At 38.2% G+C, this 19390-nt stretch overlaps 2 protein-coding genes across 2 annotated transcripts in view; one reads left to right on the top strand and one right to left on the bottom strand.

Annotated features, from left to right (window-relative positions):
• Positions 1 to 19390, bottom strand: part of STK3 (serine/threonine kinase 3) — a 465914-nt gene that overhangs the window by 385828 nt on the left and 60696 nt on the right. The gene's annotated exons all lie outside the window — the stretch shown is intronic.
• On the top strand, positions 10550 to 12119 carry LOC122736805 (inosine-5'-monophosphate dehydrogenase 1-like). The gene is given in 3 exon segments (XM_043979202.1): positions 10550 to 11438; positions 11441 to 11980; positions 11983 to 12119. Coding segments are annotated over 3 exon segments (1566 nt in total).

Here is a 19390-nt window from a genome sequence, read left to right as displayed (position 1 = left end):
TCCAGTTTTCTCTAAACTGCTCCTACTCATAGTTTCTTACAGCACAATAGTATCCCATTACATTCATATACAACAACTTGTTTAGCCATTCCCCTATTGATGGGCATTCCCTTGATTTTCAATTCTTTGCCACCACAAAGAGAGCTGCTATAAATATTTTTGTATATGTGGGTCCTTTTCCCTTTTCTATGGTATCTTTGGGATACAGACCTAGAAGTGGTACCACTGGGTCAAAGGGTATGAACAGTCCCATAGTCCTTTAGGCATAGTTCCAAATTGCTCTCCAGAATGGTTGGATCAGTTCACAGCTCCACCAACAATGCATTAGTGTGCCATTTTTTTCCACAGCTTCTCCAACATTTATTATTTTCCTTTTTTTTATCATATTAGCCAATCTGATAGGTGTCAGGTGGTACCTCGGAGTTGTTCTAATTTGCATTTCTCTGATCAATAGTGATTTAGAGCATTTTTTTCATATGGCTATAGATAGCTTTGACTTTATCAGAAAACTGCCTGTTCATATCCTTTGACCATTTCTCAATTGGGGAATGACTTGGATTCTTATCAATTTGATTTAGTTCCCAATATATTTTAGAAATGAGGCCTTGGGGCAGCTAGGTGGCACAGTGGATAGAGCACCAGTCCTGGAGTCAGGAGGACCTGAGTTCAAATCCAGCCTCAAACACTTAACACTTACTAGCTGTGTGACCCTGGGCAAGTCACTTAACCCCAATTGCCTCACCAAAAAAAAAAAAAGAAAAAGAAAAAGAAAAAGAAATGAGGCCTTTATCAGAAATGCTGGCTGTAAAAATTGTTTCCCAGTTTTCTGCCTCCTTTCTAATTTTGGCTGCATTGCTTCTGTTTGTAGAAAAACTTTTTAATTTAATGTAATCAAAGTCTTCCATCTTGCATTTCATAATATTCTCTATCTCTTGTTTGAACATAAATTGTTTCCCTCTCCATAGATCTGAAAGATAACTAACTATTCCTTCCTCTTCTAATTTATCTATGGTATCACCCTTTATGTCTAAATCTTGAACCCATTTTTACCTTATTTTTGTATAAGGTATAAGGTGTTGGTCTATGGCTAGTTTCTTCCATACTATCTTCCAGTTTTCCCAGAAGTTTTTGTCAAATACTGAGTTCCTATCCCAGAAGCTGGAGTCTTGGGGTTACTTTCATACTATGTTAAAGCAAGTTAAAATGAGTTGTCCATTCAATTTGAAATGTCCAGGGGGCACCTAGGTGGCACAGTAGATAAAGTACCAGCCCTGGATTCAGGAGGACCTGAGTTCAAATCCAGCCTCAGACATTTGACACTTACTAGCTGGGCAAGCCAGTTAACCCTCTTGGCCCGCAAAATGATGGTGATGATGATGAAATATCCAGAAAGAAGCTAGAAATTATAAGCTAGGTTAGAACAGGAGATGCAGCTTTAGCAGTCACCTGAATAGAAGTAACAGTCAAAGCCATGAGAGTAGATAACATATCCTAGGTAAAGAATGGACAGAAAGCCAAGAATAAGCTGTGAAATATATCCACATTACACAGAGGAGGAAAAGCTACTCACACTCCAAAAAACTACTACATCCACTTTTAAGCAGGAATGCCATGTCCTCCCTAAATGAAGTCATCCCTGTCTCTTCCTCCCAACCACTACAGAAAAATCATCTTTTCACCTATGGTCATTACACAGCACATCCCTCAGATATTCTCCTACCAGATATAGTCTCCTACAGCTTTCATGACACTACTCTCTTCTGGTTCTATGCCTTCATCTCTGATTGCTCCTTATCATCTCTTTTGCTTCTTCAACATCCATTCCCAGTCCTTATTAGTCAGACATGTTCCCCCAAGCTTCTATCCTAGGCTCTCTTCGTTCCTCTTTCTCCGTTCTCTTCTTGAGCTCACCAGATCTCATGGGTTCAATAATAATGTCTATGCAGAAGAATTTAATCTATAAGCCTTCATCTCTCTCCTGATTATTTTCAATTTGTCATTTAAAATCTTTCAGTCCACATCCATCTATCCTTTTAAGGTTTCATGCACTCTACAATACAGCCTAATTGGCCTGTAAACCTGGCTCTCCATTCTGCACTTCCATGCCTTTGCAAAGGCATTTTTCCCAGGCTTGAAATATCCCTTTTTTCTTTTCCTACCTTTTAGAGTCTCTAGCTTACTTTAAGGTTTGGCTCATGTGTCACTGACTAAAGGAAGCCTTTTCCTGATCTCCAGTATCATAGGATCACAAATCAAGAGATGGAAAGAACTTCAAAAGTCCAACCCCGTCATTTTACAGATAAATAAATTGTGATCGGTTTATTTCTTCTTCACTGAAGAAACTGTGATCAGATGAGATAATACTTGTCAGGAAGCTTAGCAAAGTACCTGGCACATAACAAGGCTTTTAATTCTCCTTTTTTTTTAACTTTCCCAAAGTCATATAGACAGTAAGCATTAGACAGTACCTGAACTCAGATCTTCTGACTCTAGAACCAGTGCTCTTTCCACTGTACGATGTTGTCTCTCCTATAAAGTAGTTATCTGTTTATATAATACAACCCCCTTTCTCTGGCAAAAAGGAAGCTCCTTAAAGCGGGGCTCTTCTCATTTTGCCTGGACATCCCCGGTGCCTAGAACATGGTACTACATATATTCAGAACTTAATACATGTTGTTGGATTGGACTTTGTACTTCTATAATGCACTAGGTATTTTTTATTATAGTTCTTGTGGTAATGGACTAGGAAAACAGGCCTCCTTCTGTGAGCCTCAATTTCCTCAACTATAAAATGGATAATCTCAAAGGTCTCGTCCAATTCTAAAACCAATGAATCTATAAATCCAGTACAACCAAGGGGACAATATTTAATTATGTCAAATACTTCTAGGATCTGTGACAACATGTGGGACCTCCCACAACTTACTCAGAACACAAACTGTCTATAGAGTAACCTCAGTTACTCAAAGAGAACTACCTGAGGTTTAAACAACTTGTCAAGATTCACACAGCTAGAGGGCAGCTAGGTGGTACAGTGGACAAAGCACCGACCCTGGATTCAGGAGGACCTGAGTTTAAATCCTGCCTCAGACACTTGACACTTAATAGCTGTGTGACCCTGGGCAAGTCACTTAACCCTCATTGCCCCACAAAAAAAAAAAAAAAAGATTCACACAGCTAGTCTATGTCCAAGGTAGACTTAAATCCAGGTCTTGCTGATTCCAAAGAAAGCCTTCTACCCACCACAACATACTCAGTCACTATTTGAATTATAACATACCTGTGCAGTATTTTTAATTTTCAAACTGTTTTCACGATGGATCATAGATCCCCCTCATTTTACAGAGAAAGAAATCTGAGACCCAGAAGGTGATTTCCTCAACATTACATAGTAAAGCAGCAGAGATTCTCTGACTCAGAATCCAGTGAGCTTTCTATGATCTTATATTATCCATAATATAATAATTTCATAAAATAGGAAGAGAAGGTATTTTTAAGTCCATATGACAGATAAGGGAACTGAGGCCCAGAGAAGTTAGATGGCTGGTTGGCAGAGCTCTGAATCAAACGCTGGCCTTGAGTTTTTCCTGTAAGTTTATGTTCTTAATGAAGCCTATTTCCTCATTCCCCTCAAGTTACACACAAGTCACCCTTTCTGGTCTGGCTCCTCACCCAAAAGTCAACAATTCATTGCACAAATATTTATTTAGCATTGTGAGAGCAATAGTAATAAAGAGAAGGAGGACTTTTTAAGGGAGATGGTATTTGAAATGAGAATTAAAGGAACATTAATACATCAACAAAAAAAGAAATGAGTATTTCAAGCGAGATGGTGTCACAGATGGTTTTGATAAAAAGGACACAATAAAATTGATATTTTAGGCAGATTAATTGGGCACTACTGTGCAAATAGGTCAAAGCAATAGAGATGTTTTTTGCTTCTTCTAATCAAAAAGTCAAATATCGGGGGCAGCTAGGTGGTGCAGTGGCTAAAACACCAGCCCTGGATTCAGGAGTACCTGAGTGCAAATCCGGCCTCAGACACTTGACACTTACTAGCTTGTGTGACCCTGGGCACATCACTTAACCCCCATTGCCCGGCAAAAAAAAAAAAAAAAAAAAAAAAGTCAAATATCTTTAAAAATTCAGTTATCCTCTTACCTGCTTTTCACTCTTTCTTTATAAAAAAGATAAATTCTACCAAGTGGTAGCCCTGGATTATTTATACCATCTTAAGCATCTGAACAAAAGTGTTTATTGATTACCCACAGTGCTTGAGAATTTTGACTGCACAAAACCATTCCATAGGCACAAAGCCCAAAGTTGATCAGAGCAGTGGCATTCCTTTCTATTGCATATTTTGTCCTGAAGGCAGTGATGACAACTTTGAAGATTCCCACTGCATAATGGTGGGTGAAGACAGAAAGACATTGGCAGATAGCAGGAAGCAACTGGTGGGAGAGTCCTAATGTATTGTCATCTAAAATGAGAATGCTCCTAGTTAATCAGACCCAGCAAGCAGGTAGACCAGAGTGGCAAATGTTTCCTTGTGAAAACAACAATCATAACAAGCATCCTTGAAGTTCATTCAGGGTAAAACTTGTTGGCCATTCATTTTTCTTTCTCCCAATATCTCTCCTCCTATCGCTTTATCTGACTATCTTTTGCCATCTACTCCCCTTCCTTTCCTTCCATTCTCCTTTCCTCTTCTAATTCCTTTCACCTGTAGAACACCCTCAGTCCAAAGAACACACACATTATCTGTACCTCTACCTCCTATTTGTATACTAATTCTACCTCTCACCTTAGGCCTACTATCATCCCTTCTCACTCTTTGGTCCCCACCCACTTGACAACTCTTTGGCATTTTTTCACTTTAACTCTATACTCATTTCCCCCAAATCAAAATAGGAACAATATAAAAACTACAAATGTAGGAAAATAGGAAGAGGTGCAACAAATGGAGAAGAAAAGTCTCTGAGCTCTCCTCATTCCTGTGAAACATGCAAACATTCATACACTACTAAATTCCACAATTAGAAAGTGCAGATAGGAAAAATTTTAGCTTAGCATTTACATATTTTATAGGTAAGGCTAATCTGACCATATATATGGTAAAAGGCATTTTCCATGTTAAACTTAAATTTACCACTGTAGAAAGAAAAGCAGACATTACTAAAGTAATTTCTGCATGAAATTAGTTGTTAACAACCTGAGAGCACTACAAAGAATAAAGACATTTTTCATTTCTTACTTTTACCAATACGTTTTTGCAAGTTTTATTTATATAACACAACTTAATATGATGAAAGTTCATAGAGTAGAATTGAAACCAAACAGAATAACTAATGGAAAATCAAGTTAGGTGGATAATTCTGGACCCTCTATAAAGGGAGGCTTTGGGAGAAATTTATTGCTCAGTCCTCCAAGCAGCGGGGAGAGGTGAGGTAAATTAGGGTGCTGAAGAGGTGATTAGTACCAAAGATTAATCTATCTCCATGATGATGAGCTTTCAGATGATGAATTTATCCTGGGGGAAGGCTTAATGTTCCTGGAGTCAAAACCAAGCAGAGCAACTGCTGGTAAATAAAGTTATATCATATATATGTGTACATATGTGTATGTGTGTATGTATGTATGTGTGTATATATGTATATATACGTATCCTTCATAGCACCTTGCAAAGAACAAGCATTGTATGTATGTATGTATGTATGTATGTATGTATGTATGTATATGTTCATCAATTAACTGAATAAAGAAATGTCATTCCTTTATTTTCTACTTTAAGCTATGTGGCACAATGTAGTGGCTGTGACATAGAGCCAGAAATAACATGGGTAAAATTACTTTGCCTGACACTCTATAGCTGTATTGACTTTGATTAACTATCTTAATCTCTCTCAGCTCTAGTTTCCTCATCTAACAGCAATCTCATGTAAATTAAATGAGATAATAAATGTAAAACATTTTGTAAAACCTTAAAATGCCATTAAGACCTGGTATTAATGTTATTAATACAAAATTCTCATCATATCACCAAACCAATTACTACTGGGAGAACACAAAAGGAAGTGAGTAGTTTTCCAAATTCGACTGCAAATAAAATGTCACTACATTTCTAAATTTTCTTTTTTATTGTGAATTTAAACATCAGCAAATGTGAGTATTTGAAGATTCAATTTCAATATAAGGAAAAGGAGGGCTCTATTATGAGACTGTAAATTTATATTACATATAGTTTGATGTGTTTTTTTCACATAAACAACTACTTTAAAACAAAAGAATCATGGGATAAAACAAATCATGCCTTAGGGGGAAAAACTCCTTTTAGAATTTCTCTGATTTCAAAGACAAGCACTAGTTAGAAAAAAAACAAGAATCAAGGTTCTTCTTTGGTACCTTAAGAGTATTTAGTCGCTTTGCTAGCCAATGCTTGGAACATATGGGCCTAATATAAAAGGCCTAAAAATAAACAGATTTTTACTATCTCAGCAGAACAGAAGCACATTCCAGAACAAAAGACTTTCCATTTGAGAACAGTCTGCCCACAGACCCTTGAGATTAAACCTCTGAAACTGTCAGCAAAAGTTGATCATCTGATTTCAGCTGCTGTGGTAGGCACTGCCTCAGAGATGACTATAACCCAAACCACAAAACAACTTTTCAGATTAAAGTCAAAATCTTAAATTGTACCTAGAATTACTGAGCCTTCACATTACAGGTGCAAAGAAATCCTCATCATCGTGATTAAACAAAAAAGCAACTACAGCTTTTAAGCAATAATCTTCATAAAGATGAGACATTTAGAACTGATCTTTCACAACAAACTCTTGAATATGTACATAGTTGTAAGAATTTTATTTAATTATTATGCTAGTGTATATCAAGGTTCTCCATGTTTCTCAACCCCTCCTTATTAACCTTAAATGGCAAAAATATACATCAAGTAGTTTTTATCTATTTTATTTACTGAATAATTATTTTCTTTATTCTCAATTTTAAAATTAGATAAGTGAAATGTTTTTCTCTCAAACAATAAACTCTAAAACTAAATTAAATTATATTTTATATTATTTGTCATTTGACTTTTTTCCCCTTAAGTTTCATGTCCCTATCATATGTTAAACTGCTTCTAGCTATTTCAGGTCAACCATATTTTTAACTAGAATTCTGTCATTCATTAAAGTTGATATATGAAGAAAATATAAAGTTTCTCCATTACAAAGGAAAGCACCTAGTATTAAGTATTCTCCCTGAGCATAATCTATAGGTTAATTCAGCTAAAACAAATGTGTCTTGCTTTCTATCATATAGATTCCTGAAGAGCTTCATGAAACCATGTATTTAGAATCTTTTAGTTTATCAAAAGTCATTCCCCGGGGCAGCTAGGTGGCACAGTAGATAGAGCACCGGCCCTGGAGTCAGGAGGACCTGGGTTCAAATCCGGCCTCAGACACTTAACACTTACTAGCTGTGTGACCCTGGGCAAGTCACTTAACCCCAATTGCCTCACTAAAAAAAAAAAGTCATTCCCCAATATAGTAGTGATCAAAGGATATGAACAGTTCTCAAAATGGATCGCAAACAATTCACAACTATATGAAATATTCCAAATGACTAATAATAAGAGAAATGAAAATCAAAATAACTCTGAGGTTTTACCTCACACCAAGCAAACTGGCAAAGATGACAAAAGATGAAAATAGTCAATGTTGGAGGGGTAATAGAAAGACATGTATTGCTGTTATGAATTGGCAAAAGCTATTATGGAATGCAAGTTGGAATTATGCAAAAAAATTAACTAAAATATCTATCTACCTTTTGAACCACAGTTTCTACTGCTAAGCATATACATCAAAATATTTATAGTAGCACTGTTTCTGGTAGCAAAGAACTGAAAACTGACCATTGGGGATGGATAAACAAATTGTGGTACAAAAATGTAACAAAATAGTATTACTGAGCAGAGGGAAACAACAAGCATGATGAATACATAGAGGCATGGAAAGTCTTGCATAAACTGATATAGAATGAAGAAAGAACAGCCAGGAAAGCAATATACACAGTGGTTACAACAATGTAGATGGAAAGACAAATATCCACCAAACAAGCTAAACTGAATGTTGCTAAATTAAAGATAGCAAGCTTAGGCCCAAAGAAAGATAAAAGAAGATACTATGTCCCTTGTCCCTTTAAAAGAGTGGAGGTCTACATACATGGAACACTGTATAACTCCAATCTCAAAGGCCAATGATATGGGATGCTTCACGGGTGGAGATTTAGGGGGGGCCAATGGGGCAAAGAGCAAGCAAGCCAGAGAGAGAGAGAGAAAGAGAGAGAGAGAGAGAGAGAGGGAGAGAGGGAGAGAGAGAGAGAGAGAGAGAGAGAGAGAGAGAGAGAGAGAGAGAGAGAGAACGAACTAACTTCATTCTTAAATATTTCTTTGAACTTTCTTCAAGTCACTGAGCCTCTTCAGGTACTTCTGGCTTACAGTTTCAAGAGGAAAGATGAAAAAGACCAAGGTCACTTCAGGTTACTGAAGGAAAAGACTCTGGGAAGACACTGAAAGAGCTGACAATCTTTATATCTCTATTCTCAGCTTGCTACACTTCAGAGCATTTCCCCTTTGGTAAGAACTAGAACACTCTCTCTTAGCTGAACTAAGTTATCTCACTCCCAGTGGGAAAGCTCCTTCACTCTGTATTGTCCAATGTATACTTTCTCTGATTGCTATTTCACTACTGATCATGATAAATGGATTTTCTTGGCCAAGTGCTATATGTGTTCATTGTGGAACTGGTATTTGGTGGGAAAGGGATCAAGCCTTAGATATAAAGCTTGAGGTCCTTCTCACCACCCAGAAGTAAAAAAGCAATCACAAATTAACTTGCACCTTATCAGATCCCTTATACCAATACTACTTAAGGGAAGAGACAGATATAATCCTAGCACAGAATTGCTAGCACAGAAATCAGAATTGAGCAAATGGAAGCTAATGACTTTTTGAGAAATCACGAAACAATAAAACAAAAGAATGAAAAAAAAAAAGAAGATAATGTAAAATATCTCACTGGATGACTTAACTGTTCTCAACAATACAACGATCCAAGACAATCTCAAAGGACTATTGATGAAGTATACTATCCGCCTCCAATGAAAGAACTGATTTTGATGGAACACAGACTGAAGCATGATATTTTTCACTTTGATTTCTTTTATTCAAGTTTTCCTATACATAATGACTACTATGATAATGTTTTACATAATTGTATATGTATAACCCATATCTGATTGCTTACCACCTCATGGAGGGGTTAGGGAGGGAAGGAAGGAAGGGGAAAAAAATGGAACCCAAAACTACAAATAAAAATGTTTATTACCTAAAAAAAGAAAGAAAGAAATATCTCATTGGAAAAACAACTGACCTGGAAAATATATCCAGGAGAGATCATTTTAAAACTATTGGACTACTTGAAAGCCATGACCAAAAAAAGAGCTTAGACATCATCTTTCAATAAGTTATCCAGGGAAACTGCACTGATATTCTAGAACCAGAGGGTAAAATTTAAATTTAAAGAATCCACTAATCAACTTCTGAAAGGGATCCTAAAATGAAAACTCCCAAGAATATTACAGACAAGTTCAGGAGCTCCCAGATCAAGGAGAAAATAATGCAAGCACTGATAAAGAAACAAGTCAAGTATCATAAAACAATAAGGATCACACAAGATTTAGCAACTTCTACATTAAAAGATCAGAGAGCTTGGAATATGATATTCTGGAAGGCAAAGGAACTGGGATTACAACCAAGAATCACCAATTCAACAAAACAGAGAATAATTCTTCAGGGGAAAAGCGGCATTCAATGGAAGACAGGACTTTCAGGCATTCTTGATGAAAAGACCAGAGCTGAATAGAAAATCTGACTTTCAAATATAAGACTCAAGAGAAGAATAAAAAGGTAAATAGGAAAAGGAAATCATAAATGATTTTAAAAGGTTAAACTGTATATTCCTACATGGGAAAATGATACTTGTAACTCCTAAAAACTTTCTCATTATTAGGGCAGCTGGAAGGAGTATATATAAAGAGAGGGCACAGGTGAGTTGAATATGAAGGGATATCTTTTTCTTTCTTTTTGGTGGAGCAATGAGGCTTAAGTGACTTGCCTAGGATCACACAGCTAGTAAGTGTCAAGTATCTGAGGCTGCATTTGAACTCAGGTCCCCCTGAATCCAGGGCCAGTGCTTTATCCATTGTGCCACCTAGCTGCCCCCTTGAAGGGATATCTTTAAAAAAATTAAGGGGCCCTCCTGGCCGCCCCCTCCTCCTCCTCTTCTCCCCTCCTCACACCCCTGGGCCTGTGCTCTGAGCATGCCACAGGGAGCCTGACTCTCTGCCCGGGGCTTCTTTGTGCTGTGCAGCCGGGATCAAGGAGTTACCAGGAGAGCAAGAGGGAGGGTGGTGGCCAGTCCCGCGGCAGCCCCCTCCCAGGCGGGAGGGCACCGCACCGGCAGCATGCCGGCTGTCTGTGTCTCCCAGCAGCATGGTAGACTACCTGATCAGTGGCTGCACCAGCTACATGCCCGAGAACGAGCTCACAGCGCAGCAGTTCTTTGCCATCTCCAACAGCCTCACCTACAATGATTTCCTGATCCTGCCAGGATTCATAGACTTCACAGCTGATGAGGTGGATTTGACTTCAGCTCTAACTCAGAAAATCACTCTGAAGATACCATTGATCTCATCTTCTATGGACACTGTAACTGAAGCTGATCTGGCCATTGCAATGGCTTTGATGGGTGGCACTGGTTTCCTCCACCATAACTGTACTCCTGAATTCCAGACCAATGAGGTGCGCAAGGTCAAGAAATTTGAACAGGGCTTTATCACAGATCCCATTGTTTTGAGCCCCTCACACACAGTGGGAGACATGCTAGAGGCCAAGATGCGGCATGGTTTCTTAGGCATACCCATAACCAAGATAGGCACCATGGGCAGCAAGCTGGTTGGCATCATTACTTCCCATGACATAGACTTCCTCACTGAGAAGGACCATGTGACCTACCTCAGTGAGGTGATGACAAGTCGGAATGACTTGGTGGTGGCAACAGTGGGTGTGACACTGAAGGAAGCCAATGAGATCCTGCAGCGCAGCAAGAAAGGAAAGCTGCCTATTGTAAATGACAGTGATGAATTAGTAGCCATCATCACCCAGACTGACCTGAAGAAAAACTGGGATTATCCCCTGGCCTCCAAAGATGCCCCCAAGCAGTTGCTCTGTGCAGCCGCTGTGGGCACCCGCAAGGATGACAAATACCAACTGGACTTGCTCATGTAGGCGGGTGCTGATGTCATTGTGCTGGACTCATCTCAAGGGAATTCAGTGTATCAGATTGCTATGGTGCACGACATCAAGCATAAGTATCCCCAACTGCAGGTGGGAATGTGGTGATGGCAGCACAGGCCAAGAACTTGATTGATGCAGGTGTGGTTGGGCTTCGAGTGGGCATGGGCTGTGGCTCCATCTGTATCACCCAGGAAGTGATGGCACATGGCCATCCCCAGGGCAACGCTGTGTACAAAGTGGCTAAATATGCCCGTCACTTTGGAGTCCCTGTCATTGACGACAGTGGGATCCAGACAGTCAGGCATGTGGTCAAGGCCCTGGCCCTCGGAGCCTCTACAGTAATGATGGACTCCCTGCTGGGCGCCGCCACAGAAACCCCAGGGGAGTACTTCTTCTCCGATGGCATGCGGCTCAAGAAGTACAGGGGCATGGGCTCTCTGAATGCCATGGAGAAGAGTAGCAGCAGCCAGGAGAGATACTTCAGTGAGGGGGACAAGGTGAAGGTTGCACAGGGTGTCTCGGGCTCCATTCAAGACAAAGGCTCCATCCAGAAGTTTGTACCCTACCTCATCGCTGGCATGCAGCACGGCTGCCAGGATATCGGTGCCCAGAGTCTCTCTGTCCTGCAATTCATGAGAAGCGGACGATGTCAGCCCAGATCGAAGGTGGCATCCATGGCCTCCATTCTTACGAGAAGCCACTGTACTGGAGGAAGGGGTGGAGGAGTCCCCCGTGGGGCCCCCTCAGGCACCACCTCCCTCCATAACTGAGCGCCCCCCATGGATTTGCACCACGGGATCCCAGGAGGGGAGCAGGGAGCTGGAGTTGGCCCCTTAGGAGGCTGTAGTCTCTTCCCCTTGAGCCAGGACTGGTCTCTCCAGGGGCCTCCTTCTCCTAGGAGCCGCTCATGCCTCAGGCCCCTGCGAGCCCAGCAGCCTGATTGTCTAGGGCTTACGCCTGCCTCAGGTCTCTCTTGCTACACCCTGCTCCTGTTCTCTAAATGCAAACTGTTCTGAGACCCCGGCTCTGAGGTGGGGATGTTGGCAGCTCCAGGGAAGGCCCCTACCCCAGCATTCCTAGCTTCTTGTCCTGTAGGGTGCTTCCCACCCCCTTGCCCCACAGCGAATGGTGCTCTCCTTGGCCCTGCCTCCCCCTTCCCACCTCTGTCCAGCTGCAGTCTACTTCCTCAGACAGTAGGCCTCCAGCCCAAGGAGACTTCTTTGCTCCTCTACACCCCCTCCTCATCCCACCAGCCAGAGGGAGGTCTCTGCCCCCTTCCCCTGATCCCTCCAGCTGCCCACAGGGACTTGGTCTTAAGTCTGCCCTCCCAGGAGGCGATGGGGAGCAGAGACTGCTGAGAGGGAAGGCATCCTGTTCAGTCTCATTCCCTTGCTGCTCCAACCCATAGCCCCTTCTCCATCCCCAGCCACGGCTGAAGGCTTTAACTTTGCACACTTTGGGGCCACGGTTGTGTTGTTGTGTATTAAATAAGCTGAATAAAACAAGTGGGTCTCCAAGGGAAAAAAAAAACATTAAGGGGTGAGAGAGGAATGCACTAGGGGAAAGGGAAAAGGAGAGGTGGAATGGGGTAAATTATCTCATAAAAGAAGCAAGAAAAAGCTTAGACATTAGAGGGGAAGATGGGGGAGATGAGGGAGATGAGGGAGAGTGAGTGAACCTTGCTCTCATCAGAACTGGCTCAAAGATGGAAGAACATAAACATTCAAGTGGGTATAGAAATCTATCTTACACTGCAGGAAAGTATGAGAGGAAGGGGATAAGATGGGGTGAGGTGAGTGATAGATGGGAGGGCAGACTGGAGGAGGGGATAGTCAAAAGCAAAGCACTTTTGAGGAGGGATAGGGTGAAGAGAGAAAATAGAATAAATGGGGGAGGGAATAGTATGGATGGAAATACAGTTAGCAATAGTAACTGAAAAAAATTTTGAAGCAAGGTTCTCTGATAAAGGTCTCATTTCTCAAACATATAGAGAACTGAGTCAAATTCGTAAAAATAAGAGCCATTCCCCAAATGATAAATGATCAAAAGGTATGAAGTTTTCAATGAAGTAATCAAAGTTATCTACAGCCAAAGGAAAAAAATGCTCTAACTCACTATTGATTGGAGACATGCAAATCAAAACAATCTTGGGGTACTACCTCATATCTATTAGATTGGCTAATAGAACAGAAGAGGAAAATAACAAATATTGGAGGGGACATGGAAAAAATGAGACATTAATGATGAAGTTGTGAACTGACAACCATTCTGTAGAGCAATTTGGAACTATGCCCGAAAGGCTATAAAACCACACATAACTCTTTGATATAGCAATACCACTACTAGATCTGTATCAAAAAAGAGAAAAAAAAACAAAAAGTTAAAGAACCTATATGTACAAAAAATATTTATGGCAACTCTTTCCTGGTGGCAAAAAAATTGGAAATTGAAGGGATGCCCATCAATTGGGGAATGACTGAACAAATTGTGGTATGTGATGATGATGGAATACTATTTTAGTATAAGAAATGAGCAGGATGCTTTCAGAAAAGCCTGGAAAAATTTACACAAGCTGATGCAAAGTGAAATGTAATGTGTTCAAAGTAGTAGCAATATTGCAAGATGATCACCTGTGAATGACTTAGCTATTCCCAGCAATAGCCATCCAAGACAACTCAAGGAGTTATGATGAAAAATGCTATCCATCCCCAGAAAAAGAACTAACGGTGTTTGAATACAGATTGAAGCATCATTTTTTAAAATTTGTTTTTATTAAGTTCTTTTTTTGTCTGTATTCTTTTACAACACAACTAATATGGAAATGGTTTGCATGACTACCCACGTATAACTTATATTGAATTGCTTGCCTTCTCAAACCAGGAGATGGGGGGGGAGGTTTTAAAAATGGAATTTAAAAATTGTTTTTACATGTAATTGGGGAAAAATAAAAAATAATAAATGTTTTTTAAAAGATGTAGCATAAACATCTTCTGATTTCTCCAACAACTCTGTACCTCCCTCCCAAACTATTTTGTATTTGATTATTTTATACTCATTCTTTGTATATAGGTGTATATGAAATTATTGTTTCCTCCATTAGAATGTAAGATCCTTAGGGGTGGCTGGGTGGCACACTGGATAAAGCACCGGCCCTGGATGCAGGAGGACTCAAGTTCAAATCTGGCCTCAAACACTTGACACTTACTAGCTGTGTGCCCTGGGCAAGTCACTTAGCCATTGCCCTGCCTCCCCCCCCCAAAAAAAAAAAAGATTGTAAGATCCTCATGAGCAGGTACTGTTTCATTTTTTTGTATTTGTAACCCTAGTGCACAGAATAGGACCTGGCATGTAGGAGGTGCTTAATAAATGCTTATTTTTTAATCAACTGAAAATTACAACCCCTTTGTGATTAGACGATCATAATGACAAATAACATTAATTTATTGGTTTTAAGTTCATAATGTACTTTTTCTAAATTATCTATCTTATTTGAGATAGGAAATGAATAGTTGCTGTTGAGAAAATAAATATGTATACATACTTGTAACTACAAAAAAAAACCTAATTACTCAGAAATTATGTCTCTCAAACTTTCTAAAAGTCACATATATTAAAAATGTGAGTCAGATTAAGCAAAGACCACTAGAAATTTACCAGACTGTTTTATGAGAACAAAGTACTTGTCAAAACTCTGCATCTACCTAACCACACAGTAGAGTGTTCTCTCTATTCATTAAATGTTAGCAGAATGAATAAAAACTTTAGTAAGGAAGGCACCACAAATGTGTACCTTGTTACATTTCTTTAAATCATAATATTTATTATCTTCCTTTAAAAATGAATATAAATGTCTTCCAGGAGACACTAGATGACAAAGTCAAGTACAAGGAGGGATTCTCTTTATGTACAACTTGTATTAGATGGCTGAGTTCCATTCCAACTCAAATTCAGTGATTCTGTTTATAATTACTGATTAGTAGTAGTCATACCAATTGTTTTAATTAATAAAGTCACAGAAAAGTCAAAACTAACTGGATGATGTGCTACATCATCTCCTTTACATCCTGGGGAAAGCCTCCTTAGTTGGTTCACACTCCTATATCCCACAACATAATCTGGTGGTAGTTACCCCAAATGCAGTTGCCTAAGAGAAACTGACTGGTTTTAAAGTGATGATCTCTCATAACCCAGACTTTTAAAACAAACATTGTGCCTAAATTGGATTTTCTTAAAGTTATTACAATACTATGTTCTTAAAAACCTATAATTATAAACTTCAAAGGATAAAAATAATAAAAATGTAAAAATGTTTTCCCTTTGCCAAAAACAACTTCATGTTCTCAAAATTTCATTAACTATCATGTACATGCTACCATGTAACCTTGGAAACCTTGCCTCCTAAAGATAATTACAATTCTTTCCTAATCAAAATTCTTCACAGTATTTTCACAGCTAAAGGATTAAGAATTTTTTATTCTATGGGATCAACTTTTTGAACTTGGATTTTTCTCAAAGCATTCATTTCCAGTGATTCTGGTACTTATTAGGTAAACTATTAAATTATTTATTTTCATACTGCACCTCTGGAACTACTTTTTTAAAGTAACATTCAACAAGTTATTTATGGTTGAGTAAACCAATGCAATAAAGGATGCTTCACATTATTAAAACAAAAAATAGGAAAAAATTAACAGTTAATATTCAGTAATTTCTTATATATTTCTTTTTGCAGATTCAGATTATCTTATCACTCAGTTTTCTGGCTGACAGATACCATTCAGAAAACCTACAGCTAATCTTCCTCTACGTCACAATTTTTATGACTTTGTAAAAAAAAATTATAGGACTGAAAAATGATTTCTGTAAGATACCAAATTCCTGTTGGAAATTATAAGAAGTCAGTGTTCTGGATAATATTCAATTCAACAATCATTTAAGTAGCTGAGAAGTGAAAGACACTGGATAATAATTCATTCTTATAGCATTTTATTCACAACTAAATAAGTAGTAACGATAATAAATATCTCAATTTTAAATCTGAACCTGCAGTCCGAAAGGTCAAAATCACCCCACTGGTAGCATAAAACACAATTCAAACCCAGTTCTCCTGACTCCAAACCAAGCACATTCTTCATTATACCACACTAGCTCTCTCATTTGAACAGTGGGAGAAAGGCACATCATTTTCTGGCAACAGTTTAGTTCTCCTTTAAGAGTCAAATAGGTCACTGACCTCTTATACCTCTGAGAGGTGTAAAATGATATCTCAAGGTTGTTTTAATTTGCATTTCTCTAATCAACAATAATTTTGAGTATTTCTTCATTTGACTATAAATTGGTTTTAATTTCTTCACTGAAAAAAATTGCTTGTTCATATCCTTTGACCATTTATTAACTGGGAAATTATTTGTATTCTTACATATTTGGGGGGGGGCAGGGCAATGAGGGTTAAGTGACTTGCCCAGGTTCACACAGCTAGTAAGTGTCAAGTGTCTGAGGCTAGATTTGAACTCAGGTCCTCCTGAATCCAGGGCCGGTGCTTTATCCACTACACCACCTAGCTGCCCCCGTATTCTTACACATTTGACAAAGTTCTGTATATATTTTAAATATGAGACCTTTACCAGAGAAACAACCTATACATTTTTTCCCAGATTTTCTGCTTTCCTTCTGATCTTGGCTATATTTGTTTTATTTGTACAAAAATGTTTTAATTTAAAATTACTGAAATTATCCATTTACACCTCATTCTGTTCTCTATCTCGTTTATTCAAAAACTGTTCACCTATCTATAAGTTTGAAAAATAATTTGTTCCATGTTCTTCAAATTTCCTTGTAATACCTCTCTTTATATCCAGGTCCTGTATCCATTTTGACTTTATCTTGGTAAATGGTGTTAACACACTGGTCTATGCACAATTTCTGCCATACTGCTTTCCTGTTTTCCCAACAATTTTTTTTTAACAAATAGTGAATTCTTATCCCAAAATCTTAAATCTTTATACGTGTCAAAACAAGGTTACTATATTTATTTGTTAATGTAAATCATATGTCTACTCTGTTCCACTGATCTACCTTTCTATTTCTTAGTACCAGATAGTTTTGATAATTACTGCCTTATAATAATAGTTTAAGATCTAGTACAACTAAACCTCCTTCCTTTACATTCTTTTTCATTAGTTCCTTTAATATTCTTGACATTTTGTTATTGTTTCTTCTAATTCAGTAAAATAAAATTTTCATAATTTATTTGAGATGGCACTGAATACAAAAATTAGTTTAGATAAAATTGTCATTTTTACTATATTGACCCTGCCTGCCCATGAACAATAAGTATTTCTCCAATTATTTAAATCTGATTTTATTTGTATAAAAAGCTTTTTATAATTTTGTTCATATAGTTCCTGAGTTTTGGCATAAAACAGAAATAGATAGCAGAATGAACTAAAAATCATAATCCAACAATATGTTGTTTATAAGAAACACATTTAAGAATGAGAGTTACACATACAAAGTTAAAATGGAGGGTTGGAGTAGAATTATGCTTCAGCTGATGCAAAAAAGGCAAGGGTAGCAATTTATAGCTTAGACAAAGTTATGGCTAAAATAGGTATAATTAAAAGAGACAAACAGGGTAATTACATTTTGATAAATGGCATCACAATGAAGCAATATCAAATTTTAAAAAGTTAAATGTAATTATAATTCATAACTATAAATTTCTTTCCATAATTCCTTTATAAAAGATCTTTCCAGTCATTCGACACCACCAGAAAACTACAGATGTTATGAGGCTGAAATTTTGCCACATCAAGCAATCTGATATGATTAAAAGGGCTGTACACTTTCCCAAAGACAATCTAATCCAATCCCTTCTAATTTCTAGATAGGACTGTTTTTGCCTTTCTTTTTCATCCCTGATATTTAGCACAATACCTGGAACACAAAATATACGCAATAAAGACTAGCTGACTGGACCCAATCCCCTGTCCAAAAGACATACACACACACACACACACACACACACACACACACACACACACACATACATACACACTAATAGGAAGCTCTAATTAAGCTTTTTTTAAAAAGTGTTCACGGGGCAGCTAGATGGCGCAGTAGATAGAGCACCAGCCCTGGAGTCAGGAGTACCTGAGTTCAAATAGGGCCTCAGACACTTAACTGGCTGTGTGACCCTGGGCAAGTCACTTAACCCCAATTGCCTCACACACAAAAAAAAAGTGTTCAGGAAAAGAGTTGATACAATGACCATTTCTAAGAGGGAAAAAATATTCTTAGTTGAGACAGCCTAACAAAAACTTGAATTGGATTTCAAAAGTTATCAATCAGTGTAACCATTACTAAGTAAAACTGACAGGGAAGTAGTCAGAAAGAGAATTATTGGGAAGTCTTTCCCCTCAGAGTCTTGCAGAGCATATCTCTAAGCTCAAGCAAGCTAATGAAGGTAAGAATAATAACTAGAACTCCAGAAGCCTGCCATTTTAGTCAACAGTAAGAGAGCAAACCAGAGAGTAACCTAACAAAATATATGTATGCAGCTAAGTGGTGCAATGTAAAGAACCCTGGGTCTGGAGTCAGGAAGACTCAAGTTCAAATGTGATACTTACCAGTTATATGACCCTGGATAAGTTACATAACTTCTGCATGTCTCAGTTTACTCAACTGTAAAATGAGGCTAATAATAACACATACCTCCCAGGGTTGTGAAGATTGAGATAACTGTAAAGAAAGCACTTAATCTGATTCCTTACAGCCTCAGGGAGGGGGGCTTCTGGGACTCAAAACTTTAAATAAAAATGTTTATTATTAAAAAGAAAGAAATTAAAGAAAGCACTTAGCACAGTGCCTGGCACATGGTAAGCATTATATGTTACCTATCATCATGATCATTGTCATTAGGGAAGATAGCCCAAATCTAATAGGGTTAATTAAGCAAATAAAATAAAAGTTAGACAAAAGGTTTATCATTGTTTTTATAAATTTGTTCTAAAGACCACTCAATTCAATCATATGGTT

This window comes from Dromiciops gliroides, chromosome 1, assembly GCF_019393635.1.
Source record: "Dromiciops gliroides isolate mDroGli1 chromosome 1, mDroGli1.pri, whole genome shotgun sequence".
Lineage (NCBI taxonomy): Eukaryota > Metazoa > Chordata > Mammalia > Microbiotheria > Microbiotheriidae > Dromiciops > Dromiciops gliroides.
Note: the sequence above shows the minus strand (reverse complement) of the source record. Positions and strands in the feature narration are given on the sequence as shown.